Source organism: Vipera berus (assembly GCF_964194415.1).
Source record: "Vipera berus genome assembly, chromosome: 2".
Lineage (NCBI taxonomy): Eukaryota > Metazoa > Chordata > Lepidosauria > Squamata > Viperidae > Vipera > Vipera berus.
The window spans coordinates 235,825,334-235,851,450 of NC_138203.1; the positions used below are offsets into that span (position 1 = coordinate 235,825,334).

General features: G+C 41.0%; 1 protein-coding gene across 1 annotated transcript in view; it reads left to right on the forward strand.

Annotated features, from left to right (window-relative positions):
- MGLL (monoglyceride lipase) overlaps nucleotides 1-26,117 on the forward strand; it is a 114,442-nt gene that overhangs the window by 77,330 nt on the left and 10,995 nt on the right. Inside the window, exons 4-6 of the mRNA XM_081317742.1 lie at nucleotides 5,772-5,908; nucleotides 15,074-15,184; nucleotides 19,169-19,258. Coding sequence (XP_081173868.1) covers nucleotides 5,772-5,908; nucleotides 15,074-15,184; nucleotides 19,169-19,258 — 338 coding nt within the window. The remainder of the gene's footprint in view (nucleotides 1-5,771; nucleotides 5,909-15,073; nucleotides 15,185-19,168; nucleotides 19,259-26,117) is intronic.

The following is a 26,117-nucleotide window of genomic DNA, read 5'->3' on the forward strand; positions in this document are numbered from 1 at the left end:
ACTTAAAAGCTGGACAATTTTTAAATTTATTTTTTCTCATATTCTGTATTAAAAGGAAAATCAGTTATTACTGATGGTTGTTGCCGTATTAAGTTGAACCTTAAAGGAGAGTTTGCCTTATTTACATCTTGCCATTACATGAAGGAGGTGAGAATGTATTGAACTTGACTTCCTTCCTTTTCTTGATCATGTCAGAATGAACATTGATCCTGTTGCTCTTGCAGGGAAAGAATAGAATTGTTATAAATTTTTTTTATTTAGACAAGGTACCTGCACAAATATACCAATGTATATTTATTTACATTCTGTATTTATATGCCACACATTTCCAAACTTGTAAGGAATTGCAGTATATTCTTGGTTTTTGTAGCCTCAGTATGTCACTGCAAAGCTGTTCATTTTTTTGCAGTAACTTTATTAAAAATTACAACTAAAAAGGTAAAACTAATACAAAATTAAAAAATAAAATAATACAAAGGATCTTTTTCCATAGCATTCTTGCAGCCTATTTTTTTAAATCAACTTGCACATCAATCTCAGCCTGTCCAATAAAATTTGTTCCTCTTCGATAACACCTTTTAAACACTGTCTCTAGTGGTAGACATTCTTAAAATTATCCATTGTTCAAAAATTTCCTTCAGTATGCTCAATGTTAAAATGTTTTGCTCCCTTCTGTATTAGTAAGTCAAATTTAAGTGTTTTTCTCTTTTAATTTTAATATTTAGTTCATTCTGGTTCTCTCTAATGTCTAAACTCTCATTCCTTTTTTAAAGAGAATTAAAACAAAAGCATTTTTCCTTGGGAAGAATTCTTATAATTAATTCCAAAATCTTATTTCAAATCCATTTGGACCCCCATCCGTCATCATCAGGCTGGTGGCTTCAGCTTCCTTCTTCTGGGAGAAGCATGTGGTGGTGGCTGTTTGTTCCTCTTTTTTAAACTGCCAGAGGGGGTATATATATATATATTTTAAAAAGCCTTAAACATGTATTCAAAACTTCTTTCTCTAACAATTGAAGGAGATTCACCTGGTGCTGTAACACCTGTTGATTCAAAAGTTCCTAATAGTTGAAAAGCAGTTAACAAGCAATTTGCAAAGGCAATTAGAAAAGGAAATATGAAAACCCAGTGTCCTGTCTTAAGGCACTGACTGTGGTTTGAGCAAAAAAAAAAAGTTATTCCCTCATTTCCCAGATCTCGAAACACACCACACTGTCGTTTTGCAGTCTTATTGTTAGTAGCGACTGTATGAAGTGCCCTTATCTGGAAAGGAATTACAAACAGCCAATTAACTTGCCAGCCCTTCATTCTGCTGTACTCATTGTTCTACTTTTTAACTATGGAAAGCTGCTGTTGGTTTTCCATTATTTGATTGGAAATAATCAAATCTACTTAGCTTAGTTTATCCATGAATATACATTGTTTGGTTTACTTGAGATTTGGCAACTAAAAGTATGAAAGAATAACAATCTTAAAGATTTTTAGTTTTTCTTGAACATAGCCCAATTCACACATAATGGACGGATTCACACACAGAAACCCATCAACCACATTACAGCTTAACTGGGGCCATATGTAAAGTAATATGAAGAAGCAACTCATCCATAGATGATTGTTAGAGATATAAAAACAAACATAATAGCACTTAAAATATTTTTTTAAAGCATATGGGAAAACCTACTTTCACAGGACTCAATAATAAAGGAGCTTTAAGTGGAAATTTTAAACGTTTTGTCATTTATTTATGCTAGTCTTTCTCAAGCTGATGCCCTCTTGATTTATTTGGGGCTACAAACTCCAGAATGGCTGGAAGCTGTTTTCTGAACACATCTGCTAGGCATCATATTAGAGAAGGCTGGTTTATATTATCACTACTAGCCCAATCTGTACATGTTTAGACTTAAGGAAATTAGTTTGTACTTACTGAGCTCAATTTTTGTTAATTCCACATAAACATATTTGGAAAGAAAAGAATCCAAATTAAATTGCTCTGATTTTGCTGGATTCGTGAGTACCTTCTGATCCTAAGCTTCTGACAGCTATTTAAATTTGAGAAAAAGTCATCAGCAACTTCAGAGTTTACATCTCTTTTGATGCTATTATAATTAGACCAGTTTTATGTATTTGTTTCTTATCCACCTACATTTCTTTAGAATAGAATAGAGCTGAAAGGGACCTTGGAGATCTTCTAGTCCAGCCCCCCGTTCAAGCAGGTGAACCTATACCATCTCAGATAAGTGATTGTCCAATCTCTTCTTAAAAACATCCAGTGATGGAGCACCCACGATTTCTGAAGGCAAGCTATTCCACTGGTTAATTGTCCTCACTGTTAGGAACTTTCTCCTTAATTCCAGGTTGCTTCTTTCTTTGATTAGTTTCCAACCATTGTTTTGTGTCTTGCCCTCTGGTGCTTTGGAGAATAATTTGACCCCCTCTTCTTTGTGGCAGCCTCTCAGTACTGGAATATTGCTATCATGTCACCCTATTTCTTCTTTTATTTAGACTAGCCAAACCTAAGTCCTGCAACTGTTCTTCATGTTTTAGTCTCCAGGCCTTGGATCATCTTAGTTGCTCTTCTTTGAACTTTTTCCAAGGTTTCAACATCTTTTCTGTAGTATGGTGACCAAAATTGGTTGCAGTATTCACAGTGTGGTCTCACTAGGGTTTTATAAAGTGGTACTAATACAACAAAAGTGCGTATAGTCAAGGCTATGGTCTTCCCAGTTGCAATGTATGGCAGTGAAAGTTGGACCATAAAAAAGGCTGAGCGCCAAAGAATTGAAGCCTTTGAAGGCTTCTGAAGGCTTCTGAAGAATACCATGGTCAATGGTATCGAAAGCCACTGAGAGGTCAAGTAGAGTAAGGATGGATGCACTACCCTCATCCCGATGACACCAAAGATCATCAAAAACCATGACCAATGCCGTTTCTGTCTCATATCCAGTCCTGAATCCTGATTGGTAGGGGTCTAGATAATCAGTTTCATCCAGAAACCTCGAGATGCCTTGCAACCAGCTTCTCAACCACCTTCTTCAAAAAGGAAAAATTGGAGTCAGGTTGGAAATTATCCAACAGGGTGGAACCCAGCAATGGCTTCTTGAGAAGAATGCGGACCATAGTCTCATTAAAGTGCTGCGGAAGGAAGCATTAATCACCGCCAGGATGGGAATGTTGCATTCAACTAAAAGCCTAGTTCCCATATTATTCTTAACTCAGTAAGCCACTAACTCAGTCATAATTCCTAGCCTAACCAACATGCTGCTTTCAACATTGATACAATTGCAAATCATGTTGGGTGGACCAAATCAGAATATCAGTATCGAAGAAACATTTACAGCACAGAAATCTGGATTAAAGGGCAAGAAAATGTGCAGCTGAGTAATGTCAGAAATCTCTGCATTTCTTTACCCCAACCCTCTGCTCTTGAGCTTGACTAGTCAGCATTTTTTTCTTTTAAGAATCAAAGCTGCAATGATTACAGAGTTATAATTTTGGTTCAATAATATGGCAGTGGGCCATCTTGTCAGATCAGCTGATCATCAGTGCCTATTGCTGTTCTTTAGTTCTATTTTATGAGGGATAATTATGATGAATTTCACTAGCATATGAAATAAACAATCCTTTCCTGGAAATGGATAAGGAGGGAGGTAATAATTATTTTTCTGCTTTTAACTGTGTAAGTATTAGTCCCATAGCCTGCAATCATTTCTTATTCAGTGAACATAACACCATCTTTTATTTCTCAAAAGTTTAGAATTCTACCCTTATTTCCTCATATGAGTGTTATAAAACCAGGCCACACTGGAAGCCTCTTAAGGAGCCCCAACTATGTAGGGATTATGATCATTTATAGTCTCAGGCAATCTCAGTTGTGGAACATGGAAGTTCTACTTCCATGACTTGGTGTTACCTTTCATTCTCAACAGGTTAACGTTCCCCAGACAAAGGTGATGTACAGTTTGGGGCTCCCCCTGTTCGCATTGCTCTTGTGGCTTGAGAGGCCTTTGCATATAAATGATGTTATTTGCATTGGCTATCATAAAGTTAAACTAAACGTGCATTTGAAATTAACAACCAGACTACAGATAGTCCTTAGGTTATGATCACTTTTTTAGTAATCATTCAAAGTTATAACAGTGTTGAATGAACAATACTTATGCCCAGTCCTCAAAGTTCTGATCATCACAGGATCATATGATTATAATATGGGCAGTCAGCAACCAGCTTACACTTACAACAGTTGCAGCATTCCACAGTCACGAGATCACCATTTGTGGCCTTTCCTGCTGACTTCTCACAAGGCGAAAGCCAATGGGAAGGTTGACCAGGAAAGTCATAACTTGCTCCCACTACTTTCTCCCACAGAGCCCTACTATGAAGTACAAATAGCAGCTCCCTGCCTGCCTGCATTTTCTGCAGGCCATTTAATTTTTGTACTTCATTAGAATGGTTGTGACCAAATTTCTTTTTAGTATTTTTGGAGGAGGTTTAAGTGTAGGAATCATACAGGAAAATCTGTATGAGGTAAACCATTACCTCAAAACCAAAAAAAAATGCTCCTAAAGCACACTATCAAATGTCATTCATTTTGCTGTGGGTGTTGGGATGGAGGCATACTGGAGTGCAGGATCACAGGTTGCCCACCTCAGTTTAAGTGAAGTTTTGAGGTGGGTTAAGCCTTATGTAAACCAGGAAGACATAATGCTATTGTTCTTACTCTTGGAGGTGACTGATACCAGAATCAGTTTAATATAATGTACAGCACATTGTTGCATTACAGTATATTGTTGCATTACAATATAGTGTTGTATTCAACACTGTATTGCTGAAATTGGATTAGTTCAAGAATTTATCTTCCTTGGATCCAAAATTGTTCACGGTGGCAGTTCTACTAAGATATATTTAGGATACACCACAATGGTTAACATAAATAAAATCTGGAAAAGCAGAGATATTGATAAATACAAAAAGCAGGCTAGTCTTCCTTATGTATGGACACTAAGGATGGCTGATCGAAGACGTATTGACGCCTCTGAACTGTGGTGCTGGCGAAACCTACTGCGTATACCATGGAAAGCTAGAGTAATTAACAGAGAAGTGTTAAATGATATAAAACCAGACATATCCCTGGAAGCTAAAATCATAAGGCTAGGTCTGATTTACTTTGGCCATCTTATGCGTGCAAATTCATTGAAGAAAGCAATGATGTTAGGAACGGTTACTGGACCAAGAAGAAGGGGCAAGCAAAGAATAACACTGAGGGATCCTTAGTGCTGTCTGAGCTTGCTCGTTTTCTTGCAGACGTTTCATTACCCAAATTAGGTAATATTATCAGTGGCTTGATAACATCAAATTTGATGCAAAGTTGAATATAAAACAACTGAAAGAAGCTGTGCTTGACAGGGGTAGCATAGAGAGTCACCAAGAATCAGGCACAACTAAATGGTTAAAAACAACAGCACATTGTAAATGGAGTATAGTTTTTCTTAATTTGGTGACTGCCAAATGTGTTGGATTTCGGTTCTAATAGGCCCTGCACATATCTCAACGGTGCCATGTGGGAGAAAAACTGTAACAGAATATAATGTTTGTGTCTGGGTTGGGTTTCATATGTATTTTTATTTATTTTTTATTTTAATTCCATTTATATCCCGCCCTTCTCCGAAGACTCAGGGCGGCTTACAAGCTTAGCAGTAAGTCTGAGAAGAGCAAAATATGAACTACCGGTACTTTTGATATGGCAGGTCACTTTTCCTTTTCTCCTTCTACAGTTGGCCATGGGCAAAGTGAAGGAGACCGTATGGTTGTGTCCGACTTTCATGTGTTTGTCAGAGACAGCTTGCAGCACATAGATCTTATGAAGAAGGATCATCCAGGTGTTCCTGTGTTTCTTCTGGGGCACTCCATGGTAAGCACACTATCCTTCCTCACGGAGCCTTGGCCTCCTATAGAGCAGCAGACGCTGTTTATTTTGGGTTAGGATTCTGAAGTCTAACAATTAATACTGGTGCCAGGAGGGTTTTTTATTATAGCCTTTTCTGCTTCCTCTCCTTTCCCTTTTTTGCTTCCTTTTTTCTTTTATTTTCACAGAAGCAGTGGCTACGTTATTGGAGTTATTTGTAAATAGCTGCCCACCTAAATGTAAACTGCACAGTTGCTAGTTCTAATGTGAAATTACAGATGTACACACCATTCCCAAGGCTTATTTCCAATATTGAAGAGCTATGAGCCTGGAATTTCTAGAAACGCAAGTGGAAAAATACAGGCTTCTTATTTTTCCAAAAAAAGGAATGATGTGATACGAATGTATGTTTTTATGTACAGTATATGAGAGAGGTAAAAGACAAAATGTTTTGGGGGTTCTCTGATGCTCTAATGGACTTTACATGGATTGTTGTTCTCATAATTTTCCCAAACCATAAATAAGCCAAGAGTTTGTTCTTTTTCAGACAGATAGGTACAGAAACTGACCAGACAGACAGAAAGACAATAGATTGTGTTGTATGTCCCCTTATTCATATTGGTTAAAATGTTTCTATACCAATTAAGGGCCATATTCATTTTAAGAGTGAGTTTCCCCATTTTCTGAGATTCTCAGGTGCTCTTAAAGGGAAGGATGAATATAGCATTGGAATACATTTTTGCATTGAAAAGAAAGGGAAAGGAAAGGAAATGGGCAAGATGAAAGCCAAAAATGAACTTCTGGGTTGGGAGCCACAATTCAGCTTTCCAATGCTACAGGCTACAGAAGATCTTTTGATTGTGAATGAAAATCACAAATGTGGGCAGGGCCCAAAGTTCCAGTTCCTTGGGGAGGCTAGATAAATAACAAATACTCCCATTCATACTTACGATCCTTGTACGTTGAAAAACTTGGAGAAAAATTGCATTGCCAGAAATCAGCCATTTTCTACCAAATTTTAGCAGAGTATTCTTAGGATGCACCAATAGCTATAGATCAGGGGTGTCAAACTGCTAGCCCGCGGGCCAATGCGTCATGGCGAAACCGCACCCACCCCATTGCCGGCAGTGGAAAAAAAGTTGCAATACGTCGCTGTTGTGTATATAGTGGGGTTGTTCAATGACGGCATGGTCACTGACAACACCAGGTGGTGCCAGTCAAGCGTCCGGATTGGCTAGCCAGTGTATGGCAGGAAAGTCCGATGTTGAGATTGGTTTTAAGTAAATCTGGCAAGGTACTTAAGGGGCTCCGGGGAGCTCCATCCTTTGTCTTCGTCTTGAACTCAATAAAGGCTGTTTGTATGAACCCTTTGTCTGCTGTCTCCACGTGGTCCTGAACCCACTACTTTACAGTGGCGACGAGGATGGGATGCTGCTTACCCAAGCTGAACTACTAGCAGAATTACCAGGAAAAGGGGAAAGAGAAAACTTTCAGAAAATTCCTGCTGAGGCAGCATCAAGGACCGACAGCAGCATGTCTAAACTTGGGCACATCCGCAAGTTCGACGTCTGCTACCCAGAGCGCTGGGCATCGCACTTGGGTCAAATCGAAGGCTACCTGCTGGTCAACCAAATAACTGAAGACCGCATGAAGGCAGCGGCTTTGTTGTGTCTCAGCGGGCCAGCCATCTACAATATAGCCGTCAGTTTGTTCAACCCAGCAGCCGTCACAACCGTATCGTACGCCGACCTCACCCGCAAACTGAACACCCATTTCATGCCAAAGAGGTCTGAGCTTTTTTGGCGGCTGCAGTTTGTTCAGCGGAACCAGCTTCCAGGGGAATCTACGACTGAATTCGTCGCGGCGGTGCAACAAGCCGCCTGCATGTGCAAGTTCCCTGACCTGGAAGACCGGATTCGCGACTGAATTGTATTCGGGTTAAGGGATGAGCGGCTGCAGCAAAAGATGGTCGCCAAACCAACCATAAACCTGCAAGAGTTCATAGATGAAATAATGGCCCACAAGGTGACCAGCTGCAGGAACTCTCTCTGACCTAGCAGCAGGAGAGCGTTGCGGACGGCGGAAGCAAGGAACCCGAAGAAGAAATGGAGATCGATGCAATCTTACAAAAACTTGAGAAGACCCAAATTCGGTGCGACATTGGAGGAAGCCAGAAGAAACCACGGAGAGCCAAAAAATATTCAAAGTACCCAAGCTACAGCCCTGAACAAAAGTGTGCCAGCTGCGGGGGTAGCCATTCAAGGGCGACCTGCAAGTTCCGCAGCGCGAAATGCCGTTCTTGTGGTAAAACCGAGTACATTCAAGCAGTCTGCCGCAACCACAACCGGGACAGTCTGAATGAGCTCGATGCATCACCATCAGGTACAGAAACACTGCCATTCTCAGGTGCTGAGCCCCCTTGGCCCCCGGAACAAACAATTGTGGGGAGTGGGGAAGTGGTGTCCCACTCCGAAATCAACCAGCTGCTCAAGCCAAAAATTAAAAATAGAGGTCCGCTTGCAAGGAATTCCTTGCAGGATGGAAATTGATTCGGAATCTTCTGTCTCAATAACATCTTATGAAACGTTTCAATCGATCCGTGGCCAGAGCAGGCAGCGGATTCCCTTAAAACCCACCAAAATTCAATTAGCAGATTTTCAACAGGCCCCAATTAAATTAAGGGGAAAGGCCACCTTGTTAGTCAGTTATAAGGGGTTCCAGGGTCAAGAGGGCTAGCTTAGTAGGGCTGGACTGGTTCAATGCCCTGGGCATTTGGCTGGGGAGAGTTAATACCATCCAGGCCAGGAGTCTCGAATCCGTCTACAAAAAAATTGCAGACGTATTCGATGGTAAATGGGGCAAGTACACAGGCCCCCCCATCAAGTTTAATTTAAAACCCGATGTCCTGCCAGTGCGAATTAAAGCGAGGAGAGTTCCGTTCGCTCTCAAACACAAGATTGAGAGCGAACTGGAAAAGTTAGTTAGGCAGGGGGTTTAGGAGCCCGTGGAAGGGGGAGACTGGGAAACCCCCATTGTAACTCCCTTAAAATCTAACGGTGAAATTAGAATATGCGCAGATTACAAGGCCATGGTAAACCAGGCCTTAAATCTGCATGCATACCCAGTTCCAACGGTGAAGCACGACCTCTCGGCAATACAGTCTGGCGCCATCTTTGCTAAACTCGATTTGGCGCAAACGTATCAGCAGCTCCCCGTTACCCAGGAAACGGCTGATGCCCAGACGATAGTGATGCACAGAGTGAACCGCTTACAGTTTGGCATCTCTGTGGCTCCTGGAATCCTTCAAGAAGTGATGGAAAAGACGCTGAAAGGTATTCCTGGGGTGTGCCCGTATTTTGATGATATTTTAATTGCAGGAGAGTCAGAAGAAGTTTTAGCAGATACGCTGCAGGCTGTGTTAGGCAGATTTCATTCTGCTGGGCTCAAACCTAAGAGGGAAAAGTGCAGTATAGGAGTAGCATCCACGGAGTTCCTGGGATTCAGGATTGATGCACAGGGCATTCACCCCACCGACTCCAAGATAAGGGCAATTAAGATGGCTCCTACTCCAAAGAACAAGGCAGAACTTCAAGCTTTCCTGGGGCTACTTAACTTTTATCATGCATTTTTGCCCCACAGGGCAGCTATTGCAGAGCCATTACACAGATTACTGGATAAGAAAGCCCCTTGGAATTGGGTCAACGATCCATGATAACAGTTTCAGGAACCTTAAACAACTGCTGTCCAGCAATTCAACAGTCACACATTTCATTGAGAACAAGCCCATCTGCATAGCGTGTGATGCATCCCCTTATGGGGTGGGCGCAGTATTAAGTCATTTGGATGAAAATGGAGAACAAAAGCCGATTGCTTACTATTCCAGAACACTCTCAAAGGCAGAGAGGAATTACGCCCAGATTGCTAAAGAGGCCTTGGCCATAGTTTCTGGCATAAAAAATTTCCATGACTACCTATATGGAAAAGAGTTCACCATTTTCACTGATCACAAACCCTTGTTGGGGTTGTTCACAACGGACAAGCAAACACCACAAATCATGTCCCCAAGAATGTTAAGATGGTCTATATTCCTCTCTGCCTACACGTGTAAATTGGTCTACAAACCAGGGAAGGAGATGTGCCATGCAGATGGGTTAAGTAGGTTGCCTTTAGCAGTTGGTGAACCAGACCCAGCACCGGCGGGTCAAATTTTAGCCATCCAGGAACTCCCTGAATGCCCACTTCCCGCTAAAGACATTGCTGCTGGCACAGTGGCTGATAAGGTCCTGAGCAGGGTGTTAGCTTGGGTAGTATTGGAATGGCAAGAAAAGAGCCCAGGCCCTGAGTTTCAGGCATTGTTTATGAGAAGGCACGAGTTGTCTTCACATAAAAGATGCCTTTTGTGGGGAAGCAGGGTTGTGATTCCAGAAAAGCTAAAAGATAGGGTCCTACATGCCTTACATGAAGGGCACCCAGGTATAGTCAGAATGAAGGCTTTAGCTCGGAGGTATTTGTGGTGGCCAGGCCTGGACAAAGCAATTGAGGAACAAGTAGTTGGTTGCTACCAGTGTCAAAAGATCACCAGAGCAACCACATGCTCCAGTGCATAAGTGGGAGGCAACGCATACCCCTTGGTCTAGAGTTCACATAGATTATGCGGGACTCTTCCAAGGGCAACTCTTCTTAGTGGTCATGGATAGTTATTCAAAATGGTTAGAGTTAGTTCCTGTTAAGAGCATGACCACAGCCAAAACAGTACAGGTGCTGAGGGGGCTCTTTGCCACGCATGGTCTGCCTGATGTGTTAGTCTCAGATAATGGCCCACAATTCACATCTACTGATTTCCAGGCTTTCACCAGGGCCAACTTGATTAGGCACACCATAGCCTTGGTGGAGCAGTGGGCTAATGCCTCCTTAAGTAACACCAGCTGCCTGCAATTAGTGCAGGTTCGCATCCCACCAGGCTCAAGGTTGACTCAGCCTTCCATCCTTCCGAGGTAGGTAAAATGAGGACCCAGATTGTTGGGGGCAATAAGCTGACTTTGTAATAATGCCGCTTGGGGGGGCGAAAGTCCTAATAAGCGGGCATATACATAGAATGAAGGCTACTGCTAAGCTTGTAAGCCGCCCTGAGTCTTCGGAGAAGGGCGAGATATAAATGGAATTAAAATAAAAAATATCCGCGCCCTTCCATCCGTTGACCAACGGACTTGCAGAACGAATGGTAAGATTGACCAAGGACGCCTTGAGATGCATCATCACAGGTGATTGGCACCAAAGGCTGGCCCAATACTTACTGGCACAACACACCACACCACACCTTGCACTGCCACTGGCAAAAGTCCAGCAGAGCTGCGTTGGGGCAAGCGTCTCATCACGAAGTTGGACAGACTTCACCCTGATAGAGTGGCCGCAGAGGCAGAGCAACCCAGCCCCATCAGGGAGATTGGCATTGGCGAGCAGGTGTGGGTCAGGAACTATGAGTCTGGGGACATGTGGGCTCAAGGGGTGGTGGTTGACAAAACTGGGCCCTTGTGATACATTGTAGAGGGGGAAGGGGGCCGTCAGGTCAGAAGACACATCGACCAACTGAGGAAGCGGACTCCTGAAAAACAGCATCTTGAGCAAGCTAATCTGTCACCACCATTAAACCCTGCCCTTCAGTCACCATCAAGGGGTAATCTGTCACCGCCATTAAACGCTGGCCTTCAAGCATCACCAAGGGCCCCAGTCGATCATCCTCATCATCTACTGGCAGATGGCCAAGGAAGGCTGGAGGTCAACACTGACACAGAACACTGCTCAGAGACTTTTGACTGGGCCGGGCAGCAACCGAGCCAAGCATAGGATGGCAGCATGGGGGTGGAGAACCAGGGCCTGTCATCCGCCAAGGATTCAGGGGTTAAGGACAGGGATCAGCCTCTGAGACGTTTGTGCCGGGCTCTGAAGTCACCGGCGTACCTGGAGGACTTTGTGTGGTTCTGACGTCAAGAGGGTGGGTGGTCTGGACACATACATAATCACACTATAACATGTTAGCATACTTGTTTATTTAACCCTGGACTGTAGCGGCACGCTCAGTTTGCACAATCCGATCCAGAAAGCGCCCGGAGGCTCCTTCGTTACTTCTAACTGCAGAACGTCTCCATGTCCTCCCCGCCTTGCCTTTTAAACCCCGCCCCCTTTTCCCCTGTAACGTTTCTCTGCTCCGCCTGCTCTGTGATTTGCCCAGCTTTTCTCCTTCCCCGCCAAATGGGCGCCTCGCCTTCTTTTCTCTGAGCTCTCTCGCCTGGTGCGCTGCTGCTCTCAGTTCCGGGCAAGGGGCGCCAAGTGGCTGCAGACAAGAGGCGCTCTATCTCTCTTTCCCCCCACCCTCCCGCCGCCCAAAACCCGAAGATTGATTGGCAGACTCACCACGCTGAAAAGAGCGCCGCGCGCACTGGAGACAATTCACGGGCAGCGGCAGTGCGCGAAGCCGAGGCGTGACCGGGCAAGCAATTCTTCTGGTCGGCGCGAGTCAGGCGGTGCCTCGGTGGGAGCAAAGGTGCTCCCTTCCTACGGTTGAGCGGGGCGCCTCTGGGGACTGCCTGCCCCTCCTCTCATCGGGGACCTGACGGCCAGCATTGGAGGCGCTAGCATGGCCAGTCCTAGAGAGAGCAATGGCAGCAGCTGCAGTAGCCGCCCCAGAAGCTGACGAGAGTTTGCCCTCCTTCGCCGTTCGCCGTCAGCCGCTTTACCACGGGTCGCCATGCCTACCTCCATTCACCCAGCGATCCCGCCGCCCAGCAGAAAAGAGAAAAGATCCGAGAGGTATTTTTCCGGCGTATAAGACGACCCCCCAACTTTTGAGGTGATTTTCATGGGTTAAAAAGTCGTCTTATACGCCGGAAAATACGGTATCATTACTCATCAACTTTGAATCATTTAATACAAGAATAAACCATGTAAAATAAAAGGTATCCCCAAAAGTTATGTTATTGTTTACTCATAACACATATAATATTCTATGATGTAGACTTTGTGCTACCTTAGAGTAGAATTTTTATTTTTACTACAAAGGATGCATAACCCCAATCATAGCTTGTTCTGAAGGTTTTAAGCTAGCTAACAAAAGTTAAGAAGGGTCAGGGATGAAAATACAAAAGGCTGTGAGTCAATTGTCATTCACTTCAAAGGAATGGTTTATCATCTCTGAACTTTAATACAGCTGTGGAATGTATCAGTGACTGCTTGTACTCTGGAGATACAGTGTATGCGTATTCATTTCTCATTCTATTCATTTTAGTTATCAGCAAAATTCAGATTTTTGAAGGCAAAAAACCCAGTGAAAGCTAGGCAAGAAATTGCTAATGATCTACTTTACACATATACACAGACACATACAGACATTTTTTTTCTTGTATACAACCAAGGCCTTAGCTATCACTACATCCCATGGTAACATGCAACAGAGCCATATGGTACACTGTAGGAAATTACATCATCTATTACTTCTTTTAAAGTTATATACAAATGCATTTTCATTAACTTTGAGAGTACAACAAGAAATCTGTAATTCTAAACCTTACTCCATTTTTGCTTTGAATTCAAATCCAGATGAAAGTGGAAAGTGGTAATTCCTGTTAATGCTCTGGATCACTTTGCTCATGCACAGGTTAATCATTTCCAGTTCCTTCTTTTCAAAAACTTCCTTCTTTTCAAAAAATATACTCTTGGTTTATGAAAGAGCATTGTATAAAAGCGATGGGGACCTGCATGAAAAAAATAACATTTTTTGCTGAGTATCTTCAAACAAATCTCAAAACATTTTAAAAAAAAATAACTATGCAAAATAATAGTCAAGAAATCCCTCCAAAACTGGAACGAATCAGTCCAGTTTTTAGAGATTAAGTTGAGAGATATAAGAGATGAAAGTTATGCTTTCAAATTCAGTGGTGGGATTCAAATATGTGAACAGCCAGTTCTCTGTGTGGATGCCACTTCCAGAAGTCAGTTCTGGGCCTGGGCCAGAACTCAACAAAAAATTAGCTGCCGGTTCTGCCGAACCGGTGCGAAACAGCTGAATCCTACCACTGTTCAAAATCCTTTGTTTCTTTCATCTAGCCAGATTATCCAAAACTTCAAAAAATGGCCCTAAAATAAACGTTCTTCATCATTCTTTGCTTTAAACCGTACATTTTTTAATGAAAGCACATATTAATGTCTTAATAATCTAACATCAAGGTATAGTTTGTCTTTCCCTTTGGCTTCTGTTTCATCCCAGAGCTTGGCCGGACTGTTTACTTGCCATTCTTTTCTTTCTAGTTGCATCATTCCTTAACTCACTGTGAATCTCTTGATTTACTCTAGTCTCCTCTTCCTTTTCCTCTGTTTTTGGGCCTTTATGGACATGCTGGGAGCCATTTTTTCCATACTGCTGGACAAATGCTGTCTTTCCTCTTGCATTTTATAAAAAATCTGATTGTAGTTTGAGGGAGCAGGGAAACTGATTTACAATTCCTTTTTGGCATTTTGGGTTTTTCTTGTAAAGGAATAATAAATATGAATTTAGTATTTAACAAGAACCTAATAGCTGTATTGTGATTCCTAGGATTATTTCTTTTGTGCAGTTGTATTTCTGGGTATTCCAGTGTTGTACAATGCTAGAAATGGTATTGAAGCACCTTTTGAAGCACTGCCATGAGGCTCTGCTGCAAACGGCAGGTGAATTGCACAGGTGATAAACACACGCATTCATTACATAAATTCTGAACTTATCACCTTCATAGTTCCTTTGAAGTATTTTGTCTGTTTTTTTATATTGCTGGTTGGAATCAGTGGTACATGATAATGGAATTGATCTAAATTTCTCTTTTTCTGGTTACAGAAGGAAATTGAAGTTAGTTGTAGCTCATTGCCAGAATAAATTGGCAAGGTTCCCAAGACAGTAACCTTGATAATGTACTTGCCCATAAGTGCTTGTCATATCTTTTTGTTATATGGGGGGTGGGGTGGAGGGGAGAGCAACCATGACACTTCAGGTATTTCTCAATTCCAACTCAGTTGCCACTCCAGTCAGCATGCCACTGGTAAGACATGCTGAGAGTTGTAGTGTTGCACAAACTTCTCACCTCTGCTTTACTGAGATCAATAGTCTTAGCAATCATCAACCCATTGCTTGCTTTTTCATTTCAGGGAGGAGCCATTGCCATCCTCACCGCGTGTGAAAGACCAAATGACTTTTCAGGCATGGTATTAATTTCTCCTTTAGTAGTTGCAAGCCCTGATGTAGCGACACCGATCAAGGTAAAAAAAAAAACAACAACAGGTGTTCATTTCATTCCAGGCACGCTATCTAAATATATCGGCTAAAAATCTTACTGTCTTGAGATAATATCCCTTTCTTTCACCAGCCAAAACTCTCCATGTGTGGCAAAGCACTATTTTCTTTTTTTAAAAAATACATAAATTTAAGACTCTTTCTAAAATTGAGTGTAAGAATGCTGTGGTCAGTGCTAAAGCTGAAGGATTAAATACATAATATAATAAATGAAGATGTCCTTTTTCTCACAAAAAGCAGAATTGCAATTTAGAGCAAGAACCTTGCACTAACCTTTTCCATTTCCTGTAGATGTATTTTGACAAATCTCTCTTCTGAAGCTGCTTTTGTTCCCTCAGTTTCCAGATGCATGATCTCTGGCTAAGTTCCCATGCTATGCTACGCCTTAATGCAGTTTGCTTAGACTGGTGTGTGAACTCTTTGTGGTTTGTAAACCATGGTGTTTGACTGATAAAGCCCTGTGACATGTTCAGAAGGCATGGTTAAAACAATTCATAACCTAGCACAGCGTGTGCAGCTTTCTCTGGGCAGAAAGCCACTCTTACGCTTTGAGTATCCCTAGGGCTGCACTCCAACGTGCAATTGGTTGGACCAAGACAAAAAAATATTTCCACAGTTGAATGCAGTTAATAGGATTGCTCTCCTCTCCTGTATTTAATCCCCTTTCAGTCATATTAAAAATGCAGTCTGGTAACGATTTGTGGAGGTCTATTAGAAGTATAGAGACCTCAGCTTCTGTACCAACCTCTGTTGGGTTGACTAGAGTGATGGATATGGGGACTTTTTGGTGGGGGTTTCAAATTTCTTTAGCTTCACTTCGATAGACAGTTCTAAAAATAATTATTTTAAGCAAGTGATGCTGATTTATTAAGTGTGGGAAGGAAAAAGTAACAACCAGCCTCACAGCTAGTCAGCTGGTATCACTTAATAGTATGGACTCATTCATGGAGCTTAATCTCAGTCTACAGTCATTTTTTATTGTGGAGAAATTTCCTCCCTTGATAGTTTCTGAATGTATACATACCATATACTATCACCTTACCTGATATTGCGCAATATGATGAATCAGACCAACTAAGCAGACCTGACAAGAGTATTGTATATAGGTAGTCCTTAACCTACCATCACAATTAAGCCCAAAATGTATGTTGCTAAGTGAGAAAATTATTAAGTGAGTTTGCCCCGTTGTATGGCCTTTCTTGCCACATTTGTTAAGTGAATCACTGCATTTCTTAAATTAGTAAGACGGTTGCTAAGTGAATGTGGTTTCCCCATTGACTTTGCTTGTCAGAAAGTTGCAAAAGGGGAGCACGTAACACTGCAGCATTGCAACAGTCATAAATGTAAGTCAAGCATCCAAATGTAAATCACATGACCCTGAGGATGCTGCAATGGCCATAAGTGTGAAAAATGGTCATACGTCCCTTTTTTTCAGTGCCGTTGTGACTTCGAATGGTCACTAAATGAACTGCTGTAGTTTGAGGACTACCTGTATTCCATTTCCATCTTCCTAGATCTTTATTTATTAAACCATGTGATGCAAAAACTTGTAAAACTCTCTTTGGTCAATGATTCTCATTACAGCTCTCTTTTGTAAGCAACTCTTTAAACTAGCTGAGTTTTTCCCTGGGCTCATGAAGAACCTTCTTTAAAGGGCTGCTGAAAGGAGCTACTTTTTCACTCCTGCCTGTTCGTAATCTGGATTGTTGCCCCATAAATTATGTAGATAGCAACTACAGTGATAGCAACAGCAACAACCTGGATGTGCAGCCACATAGTCTAGTCTTTACCAAACTTTAATGAAAACTTCTTGCTTAGGAGAGGTTTGGATGAATGCAATTCAAAGCAAATGTAAGACAACTGTTGCCTAATAACTACCATAACTACTTACAGCATTAGATTAGCTCCTGATCTTGATTCTTCCAGAGATATCTAAGAAAGGAAGGCTGATGGGACTGAGGATTAGCAATATCTTTATCTCATAGATATGATTGGCTGAGTTTTAAAAAGCTGAATATTAACAGAGTCTGTTTTTCAAACATTCCATTAATAAGCTATTTTTGTGAGGAGGGCCTCTCTCCCATATGGCTAATTGTCATTAATTTGTGAGATATTAATTCAATAAAGCATCCTTTCTATTGGCCTGTTTGGGTAGGCAAGGCATTCAAACCGGTCAGTCCTAGAGGAGATCAACCCTGACTGCTCTTTAGAAGGCCGGAACCTGAAGTTGAAACTCAAATACTTTGGCCACCTAATGAGAAGGAAGGACTCACTGGTTGAGGGCAAGAGAAGAAGGGGACGACAGAGAATGAGGTGACTGAATGGAGTCACTGAAGCACTAGGCGTGAGCCTAAATAGACTCCAGAAGATGGTAGAGGACAGGAAGGCCTGGAGGAATGTTGTCCATGGGGTCACGATGGGTCAGACACGACTTCGCAACTAACAACAACAAGGCTATATTAACAATCATAGGCGAAGAATTAAACTGTTTATATTCTGAAAAATTCAAAAATTAATAGACAATATCTGTACATGGAAAAATCAGTTTAATAGGCCATTGGGTTGGAGGGCATGTCCATTAAGCCTGAATGTCCATTAAATCCAAATTTATGTCATTTATGTAATTATGCCAGTTATATAATTTGTCATTTGTGTCAGTTCACGTCATTGGGCTTATCATATGATGATGTAAATTCACACAAATTATGCTAATTTACCTAAATCCTCTGCACTATTTCCAGTAAAAGTTCTGTCCATTGTCTTCAGAGTCCACTAAACCGGGGTTCGATAAAATGAAGTTTCACTGTATTAGGAACAGAACTCTTCATTAGCTTAAATATTCAGCAAAGTGGAAGAAAAAAGATTGGTGATGTTAAACCAACAAAATCTAATATGGTAAAAAGTTGGAGAGTCCTAGGGGGAATATTAGATGCCACAGTTACACGTCACAGCATAGCCCTCTCTAGACAGGGGCAACATAACTTGCATTTCCTGTAAAGGCTTCTGAAATTGTGTCAGCTTTGAAACTTTCTGTTCTGGGAGAACTTTTACTTTATTCTTTCATCATTAATACGATATATTTTTCCCATAGTCCGTAGCAATCTTTGATGCAGGAAGATCAGAGAATGTTATGGATATTATTACATTTAATAGATTCATGGAAAAATCAAGGTCACAGATTTCATTTTACATTTTCCAGGAAACATTACTGCATGCAGTAATGAATGTGACCTTAAAATAGGCCTGGCAGAATATTTTCTGGGTTCTTGTTGTTTTTAAGTGATGACCACTTAATTAGAAAGTAATCTACAGAAGATCAGAGATAATTTAGCATTGGGGTCAGTTATAGAATCCTGTTAGTGGAATTTTTTTTTTGAAGTATTTTCTTCTTTTGGCATCTTCATATTTTTGTATTTAACTCCCAGAAACTAGCTGTTTAATAGATCTTGTTAGTCAATGTGTACACATTTTACAATTTATTTGTATCCCTGCTACAGAATGTGTTTACCATGTTTAAAGAACTATACTGTAAATCACATAAGCTACAATTTTCACTGTAGGAAACTAAAATACAACGTGAATAGCAAAAAGAAGGAACCCTGGCAAACATCCCTAACTTCCCTTGAAGGGTGGAAAAGCTGGCTTTCTCTCAACTTCTTCAGCTTTTTTGTTGTCAGGAACAAATGTAAGAGTCCTAAAGTTGGACAAAGAGGTTTTAGGGAATAATGCCGGTTGCATCAAGCTTTCCCTTATAAACAGTCCTGAGAATCTTTTCAGCCTCTCTGGTACATTTGGAATAAATTTGTTGGCATTGAGGAACAGATCTTCAGGTGGAATACAGTAATAATGTAGTGGTTAAACTAAAAAAAAAAGTTTCTGCCACCTGCAAAACTGTCTTCTATAATTCTATTCTTGCCTGACAAGACACTAATTATATTTTTCTCCTTCAGGTATTTGCAGCTAAAATACTTAACTTTGTCCTGCCAAACTTGCCTCTGGGATCTATAGATCCAAATGTCATTTCACGGAATAAGAAAGAGGTGAGAATTGTATTGCCCTGAAAGTCAATGTATTGCCCTGTGATAGTTTGGCTTCTTCTCATACAGTATGAGTAGATCATAAGTGAGCAATTCCATCTTGGTACAAATCAAGCAATATATCAAGGGAACAGAACATACCTATAATACATATAAAGAGAGAATCAAATACAGGTAGTCCTTGTCTTACAATCATAATTGAGCCTAAAACCTATGTTGCTAAGTGAGACCCTTGTTAAGTGAGCTTTCCTCCATTTTATGACCTTCCTTGCCACAGTTGTTAAGTGAATCACTGCAGTTGTTAAATTAGTAACCTGATAAGTGAATCTGGCGTTCCCCCATTGAGTTTGCTTATCAGAAGGTTGCAAAAGGTGATCACATGACCGTAGGACAATGCATAGATATGAACCAGTTGGTAAGCATCCAAACTTTGAACATGTGACCATGGGTTGAAAAGGTGAAAAAATGCATAAGTCACTTTTTTCAGTGCCGTTGTAACAGTCATTAAACAAATGTTTGTAAGACAAGGACTACCTGTATTATACTGAAAATGAAAATGAAATGGCCTCCTCTCCAGATATTTTTATCAGCAGTCTGAAGTAGGGAAGAGAAATTACAAAAAGGATTGTCTGTACTGGTTGACGGATTTGTGTAAAATCTGTGAGGTACATCTGATTCCATCAGTCTGCATGACCTGCCAGCTTCCATTTATGCTAAGGATAAGTGTTTTGATGAGAATGGAGGAAAAGCATAAATTGAATCATTGCAACACTGTTTTTGCCGTCGCTGTTTTGAAGGAAGAAAAGATGTGGCGTTTAGCTTCCTGTAGAAGAATTACAATACATTTAAATGATTTAGGTCTCTATGACACCGGTGAGTATATGATTGGCAGGTGTTAATTTATATTTACATTTTAATTTATTTATCGGTCTTGTATGCTTCTGCAAGTACCAGAGTCTCAGTGGCTAACCAAGTATAAAAATATACGCAGATTTTAAAAATGCCACTTTTCCGGTAGTCATGAAGTATTCCTGTTGGCCATTTTTCTTCTATTTTTTATTTTTTTTATTCTACAGACTAGGTAAGTCCTGTTAAAGATTAATGTATGCTGATGAAATTCTGTTGTTGGTAATGTTGAAAAAAGGTATGATATCCATATAAAAACAGAATACCAGCAATGCAGTAAGAATATAATGCTCAAACATGTTCAGCCTGTTATATTTATTATGGATGTTTAATGTGAAGGTCAAAATATTAGTTTCAGGAGGATAAATTAAAGCACTTTTTCTGGGGGATATTATCACAGATTTGATGTGGAATTAAAAAAGCGAGCAGGAGCATTCTGCCTCCCAACAATTTTGTTAAAGGACAGAGGGATAGTAATCCATGTAGCAGAAATAAATCATCTCTGCTATATAGTAATAATGATAACTTTATTGTCACTTTGAATGTACACCAATCAGCATACATCAAAATGAAATTTCGTTGCATACAGCTCTCAAAGGGTCACCACCTCCGATATATACTTCTTGTTCGGGGCCCGCTCAAATTTCACATTGTCCATTTTAGTCTCTAAGGAGTGAACGATGGCAAACAGGACAGATGAAAATGGGGCTCCATGTGGATTAGCCCTCAAGTTAGCTTGTATTCTGACAACCTTGCCTTCTTTCTTTTTTCTGATCCTGACTCTTCCACCTTTTCCTTAAAGAGGCCTTGCTTCTTTTCACCCCTGGAGCACGCTGCCGCCGCCACCAACTCCTCCAAAAGCCTCTCTCTCTTCCTCTGGGCCTGCCGACAGCCTCATCCAGTTCCTTCGCTCCATAAGCTCCAGGTCCTCTCCTCCTCTGCCTCCTCTGGAAACAGCCCTGATTTGCAATACAATCCATCACTGGGCCAGCAGTCAGATCTTGCTGCTGGTAGAACAAATTCAAACAGCGCCAACGACTTTTAACGGTCTCACCAACAGTTCCAAAACAACTAGCAACTCGCCATGCCAGCAAAGATTGTCGGTCGTATGTTACCTTAGTTCTACCATGTTGCTCAAACACATTAAAATCTTCCTGATCATGTGGCCTATAGCCCTTACTATCCCTCCCAAAACTATTCGCCTTCAAGAGCCAATGCAGCCGCAGCCATTCCAGGCGCCGCCATCTTAGAACTATATATATATTATATATTATAATATATATTATATTATATACTATATTATAACATGACTGTTATAAGTATCAGTATCAGAAACTCAGAAACAGTGTCATAACTGCTATTCTCAGGATCAGTGAGAAGTAGAGATCATTTAATAGAAATTATTATTGTTGTTGTTATTATCATTATCATCATCATCATCATCATTATCATCATCTCATAGACTTTCTGTGAGGTTGGATGCCTACACAGATATGAAAGCTCTGGTCCATTCTCAACCACAGAAGCTGGGTGACTTTGTCTAAACCAGGCATGTCAAACTGCCGGCCCATGGCCCAGATGTATCATGCTGAAACTGCACCCACCCCATTGTAGGCAATGGGGAAAAAGTCGCGATACGTAGCACGACGTCACGTGACATCATGAGTTTGATATGCGTGGTCTAGACACTCTTTAAGCCCAAAGTACTTCACAGGATGGTTATTAGGAAGAGGGAGATGTGTCCATCAGCTGGCACTCCTGAATGAAAAGCAGAAGATTGACTGATTGATCAATCAATAAATTAAGTAATATGACTCACAGAGTAACAAATTCTGCCATTACATGTCACATATGGTAGAAGAATGTCAGTTGTCAGGTTTGTGTTATGATGTACCTTTTCTCACCAATTCCCCTTCCTCTGTTTTTCTCCTGAGGACACCTTTATATTACCAGCCTCAATCCCTTAAGAATATTAGGGAAGTTGTCCAATGAACCTAATGACATTGATAATAATAGTAATAATAAATAATAATAATAATAATAATAATAATAATAATAATAATAATAATAATAATAATAATAATAATAATAATAATAATAATAATAATAATAATAATAAAGTTGGAAGGGGCCTTGGAGGTCATCTAGTCTAACCCCCTGCTCAGGCAAGAAACCCTATACCATTTCGGACAAATGGCTATCCAGTCTCTTCTTAAAAACTTCCAGTGTTGGAGCATTCACAGCTTCTGGAGGCAGGTTGTTCCACTGCTTAATTGTTCTAACTGTCAGGAAGTTTTTCCTTAGTTCTAGGTTGCTTCTCTCCTTGATTATTTTCCATCCGTTGCTTCTTGTCCTCCCTTTGGGTGCTTTGAAGAATAGCTTGACTCCCTCTTCTTTGTGGCAACCCCTTAGCTATTGCAACATTGCTATCATGTCCCCCCTTGTCCTTCTCTTCATTAAACTAAGGTAAAGGTAAAGGTTCCCCCACACATGCGTGCTAGTCGTTTCCGACTCTAGGGGGCCGGTGCTCATCTCCGTTTCAAAGCCGAAGAGCCAGCGCTTGTCCGAGGACGTCTCCATGGTCATGTGGCCGGCATGACTAGACGCCAAAGGCGCACGGAACACTGTTACCTTCCCACCGTAGTGGTCCCTATTTTTGTACTTGCATTTTTACGTGCTTTCGAACTGCTAGGTTGGCAAAAGCTGGGACAAGTAACAGGCGCTCACTCTGCTACGCGGCACTCGGGATTTGACCCGCCAAACTGCCGACCTTCTGATCGACAAGCTCCGCATCCTAACCCACTGAGCCATCGCGTCCCACGTCATTAAACTAGACATACCCAATTCCAGCAGCCATTCCTTATATGTTTTAGCCTCCAGTCCCCTAATCATCTTTGTTGCTCTTCTCTGTACTCTTTCTAGAGTCTCAACATCTTTTTTACATCATGGTGACCAAAACTGGATGCAGTATTCCAAGTGTGGCCTTACCAAGGCATTGTAAAGTGCTATAAGGCCTAGCTGTATATTTTTCTACATCATTATCAAAATTTAAACTGCCATGCCAAAATGCCCAAGAAATTATATATGCAGTCAAAGCTGAATGATGTAATAAAATGGGTTTTGGATGTATCTTTTAAGCAGATTAGTAAATAAACTACTGTATTAATAGCCTAAGGGACGCGGTGGCTCAGTGGGTTAGGACGCTGAGCTTGTCGATCAGATGGTTGGCAGTTTGGCGGGTTGAATCCTGAGTGCCGCGTAACAGAGTGAGCGCCTGTTACTCGTCCCAGCTTCTGCCAACCTAGCAGTTCGAAAGCACGTAAAAATGCAAGTAGAAAAATAGGGACCACTACGGTGGGAAGGTAACAGCGTTCCATGCGCCTTTGGCGTCTAGTCATGCCGGCCACATGACCACGGAGACGTCCTTAGACAAGCGCTGGCTCTTCAGCTTTGAAACGGAGATGAGCACCGGCCCCTAGAGTCGGAAACGACTAGCACGCATGTGCAGGGGAACCTTTACCTTTACCTTTTTACACCTTTATTGCATGAGACCAGTATAATTTACAGGCTGCTACTAAATCTGAATTTCCTGTGTAGAAATCTGATGCTCTACAGAACAGAATTAATAATGTTAATTAGAACCAACAAACTGTATCAACCTGAGTTTGATAACACTGAGCCTGATAAAGAGCAAAAGAGAAATCCTCCTTGTTCTTTGGGGCCATTTTGGGACGCGGTGGCTCTGTGGGTTAGGACGCTGAGCTTGTCAATCAGAAGGTCAGCAGTTTGGCGGATCGAATCCCGAGTGCCGTGTAACAGAGTGAGCACCTGTTACTCGTCCCAGCTTCTGCCAACCTAGCAGTTCAAAAGCACGTAAAAATGCAAGTAGAAAAATAGGGACCACTACGGTGGGAAGGTAACAGCGTTCCGTGCGCCTTTGGCTTCTAGTCATGCCGGCCACATGACCACGGAGACGTCCTTAGACAAGCGCTGGCTCTTCAGCTTTGAAACGGAGATGAGCACCGGCCCCTAGAGTTGGAAACAACTAGCACGCATGTGCGGGGGAACCTTTACCTTTACCTATTAATAGCCATTCACCTTGAGATACCCTCCTACTATACAGAGCAGGTTTTGAGATATTTAAGAACCTAAAAGTTTGACCATGTTATTTTATCTGCTACTTTTAGTTTGCTTCTAAAAAGCAATATGTAAAAGATCTGCAGTTTGACAGAAATAAGTCTCCAGCTTCCTAATATCACCAACATTCATCATTGCAGAATACAAGTTCAGATTGTGCTGGGAACAGCCACTATTTACATGTTGAATACATTCATCAAACAGACAATTTCTAGTCTCTATAAATATCATTGGGATAGTCTCCAAGAATTTCCTGATTTGTTTATGTTCATAGCAGTTTGGTTTCTAAAGCAGAAACTGAAATTTAGAAGGATTTGAGACATTTTAGGGTTTCCCCTCCCCCCCTTTCTGGTTAGTTAAATCTGAATCTCAATTTTTTGTTATGTGCTGGAGAAGTGTTCCCCAGCCTGGTGCCCTCCAGAATTCTTGAGCTACCGCTTATGAGATTCAAATGACATGGAACTCCTTAGAGTTGTAGGGTGAAACATGACACCAAACGTTATCAAAATCTTGGTAAAGACTTCTTGATCTTCATTTGGTCTCACATGCAATAAATAAAAGATAATATATCCTCCTCTGTTTATTTAATTTATATATAGCATCTCACATGTGTATCTCTGGGTGACTCATAAAATTAAAAAAATGAGCAGCAAAAGTAAGAAAAAGAAGTAAAAAAAACAACAAATTAAAGCAATTAAAAGCAATTAAATGTAAAATATGGGAGATTATCAATCAACAGCTTATATAATCATTTCATCCTCATCCTCCATGAGTTTGGCATGCAAATACAGAGTTACTGTAGGAAGCTAATGCTACATTAACAGTTTTAAATTCAAGACAACTCTCATAATCCACATCAGTGAAGTCCAAAGGACACAACTGATTTTGATTTGTGGGGCAAATATGGTCTGATGTTACTGAGTATCAGACTCAAAAAGCTTTATTAGCTCTAAAGTGATAAGACGACCTAAAAGGGATCTTAGAAATCTCCAAAACAAAATCTGAAAGTATTCTTTGAAAAGAAAATAATAAAATGTGCAGAAGTTATTTTCAAGACTGGATGGAACACAACTATTTCTACATACATGTTTGCACATACACAGATAGATATATAAATTACACGCTGGTCATACTAAGCTTGACTCAGTAATTTGTCAATATACGCTGAAAGCAAGAAACCTATACATTAGAAATCTTCAAACAACTTTGATTGTAAAAAAATACTAGGATAAAGCTATTCCTCATTTAGCAGTTATCTCATTGAGCAAATGTTTACAAACATGGCATTATTTTTTTAAAAAAAAACATTTTCTGACCAATGTGTGCTTTTACAACCAAATTTCGTGCACTTGGCAACAAAAGCCTTCAGTATAAAATTAATCACTTTTAGACAGTGGCACAGTATAAAATTAATCACTTTTAGTCAGTGGCACAGCCTGATGTAAGATTCTAATGAACTAATTAAAGTCACAGATCTGAGGCTTGTTTAACTTGGGGGTTAACAATTTTTAGGCAAGCGCTGCACTGCAGAGAAATACAGTTCAGGAAAAGATAGCTTGTTTAAGCAGTCTCTGCCCTGTGGGTGGTGGGGAGAACTGGTCAGGTGGAGGACTCTGCCCAAGAGAACTTTATCTAAATGAGAGGGCAGCAACCTAATCTTCCCAGCCTTTCTCTGAGAGTCACATGTTCATTTAGCAACCATTTAGTTCCTTATTTTAAAGAGAGGGTGCAATGCATTTGAGTTTAGAGAGAACATTAAAGTGTTGCATAAATTCTAAAAATCATGTTTCCAGGTCCAGGAGCAGAATTATATTAGCAT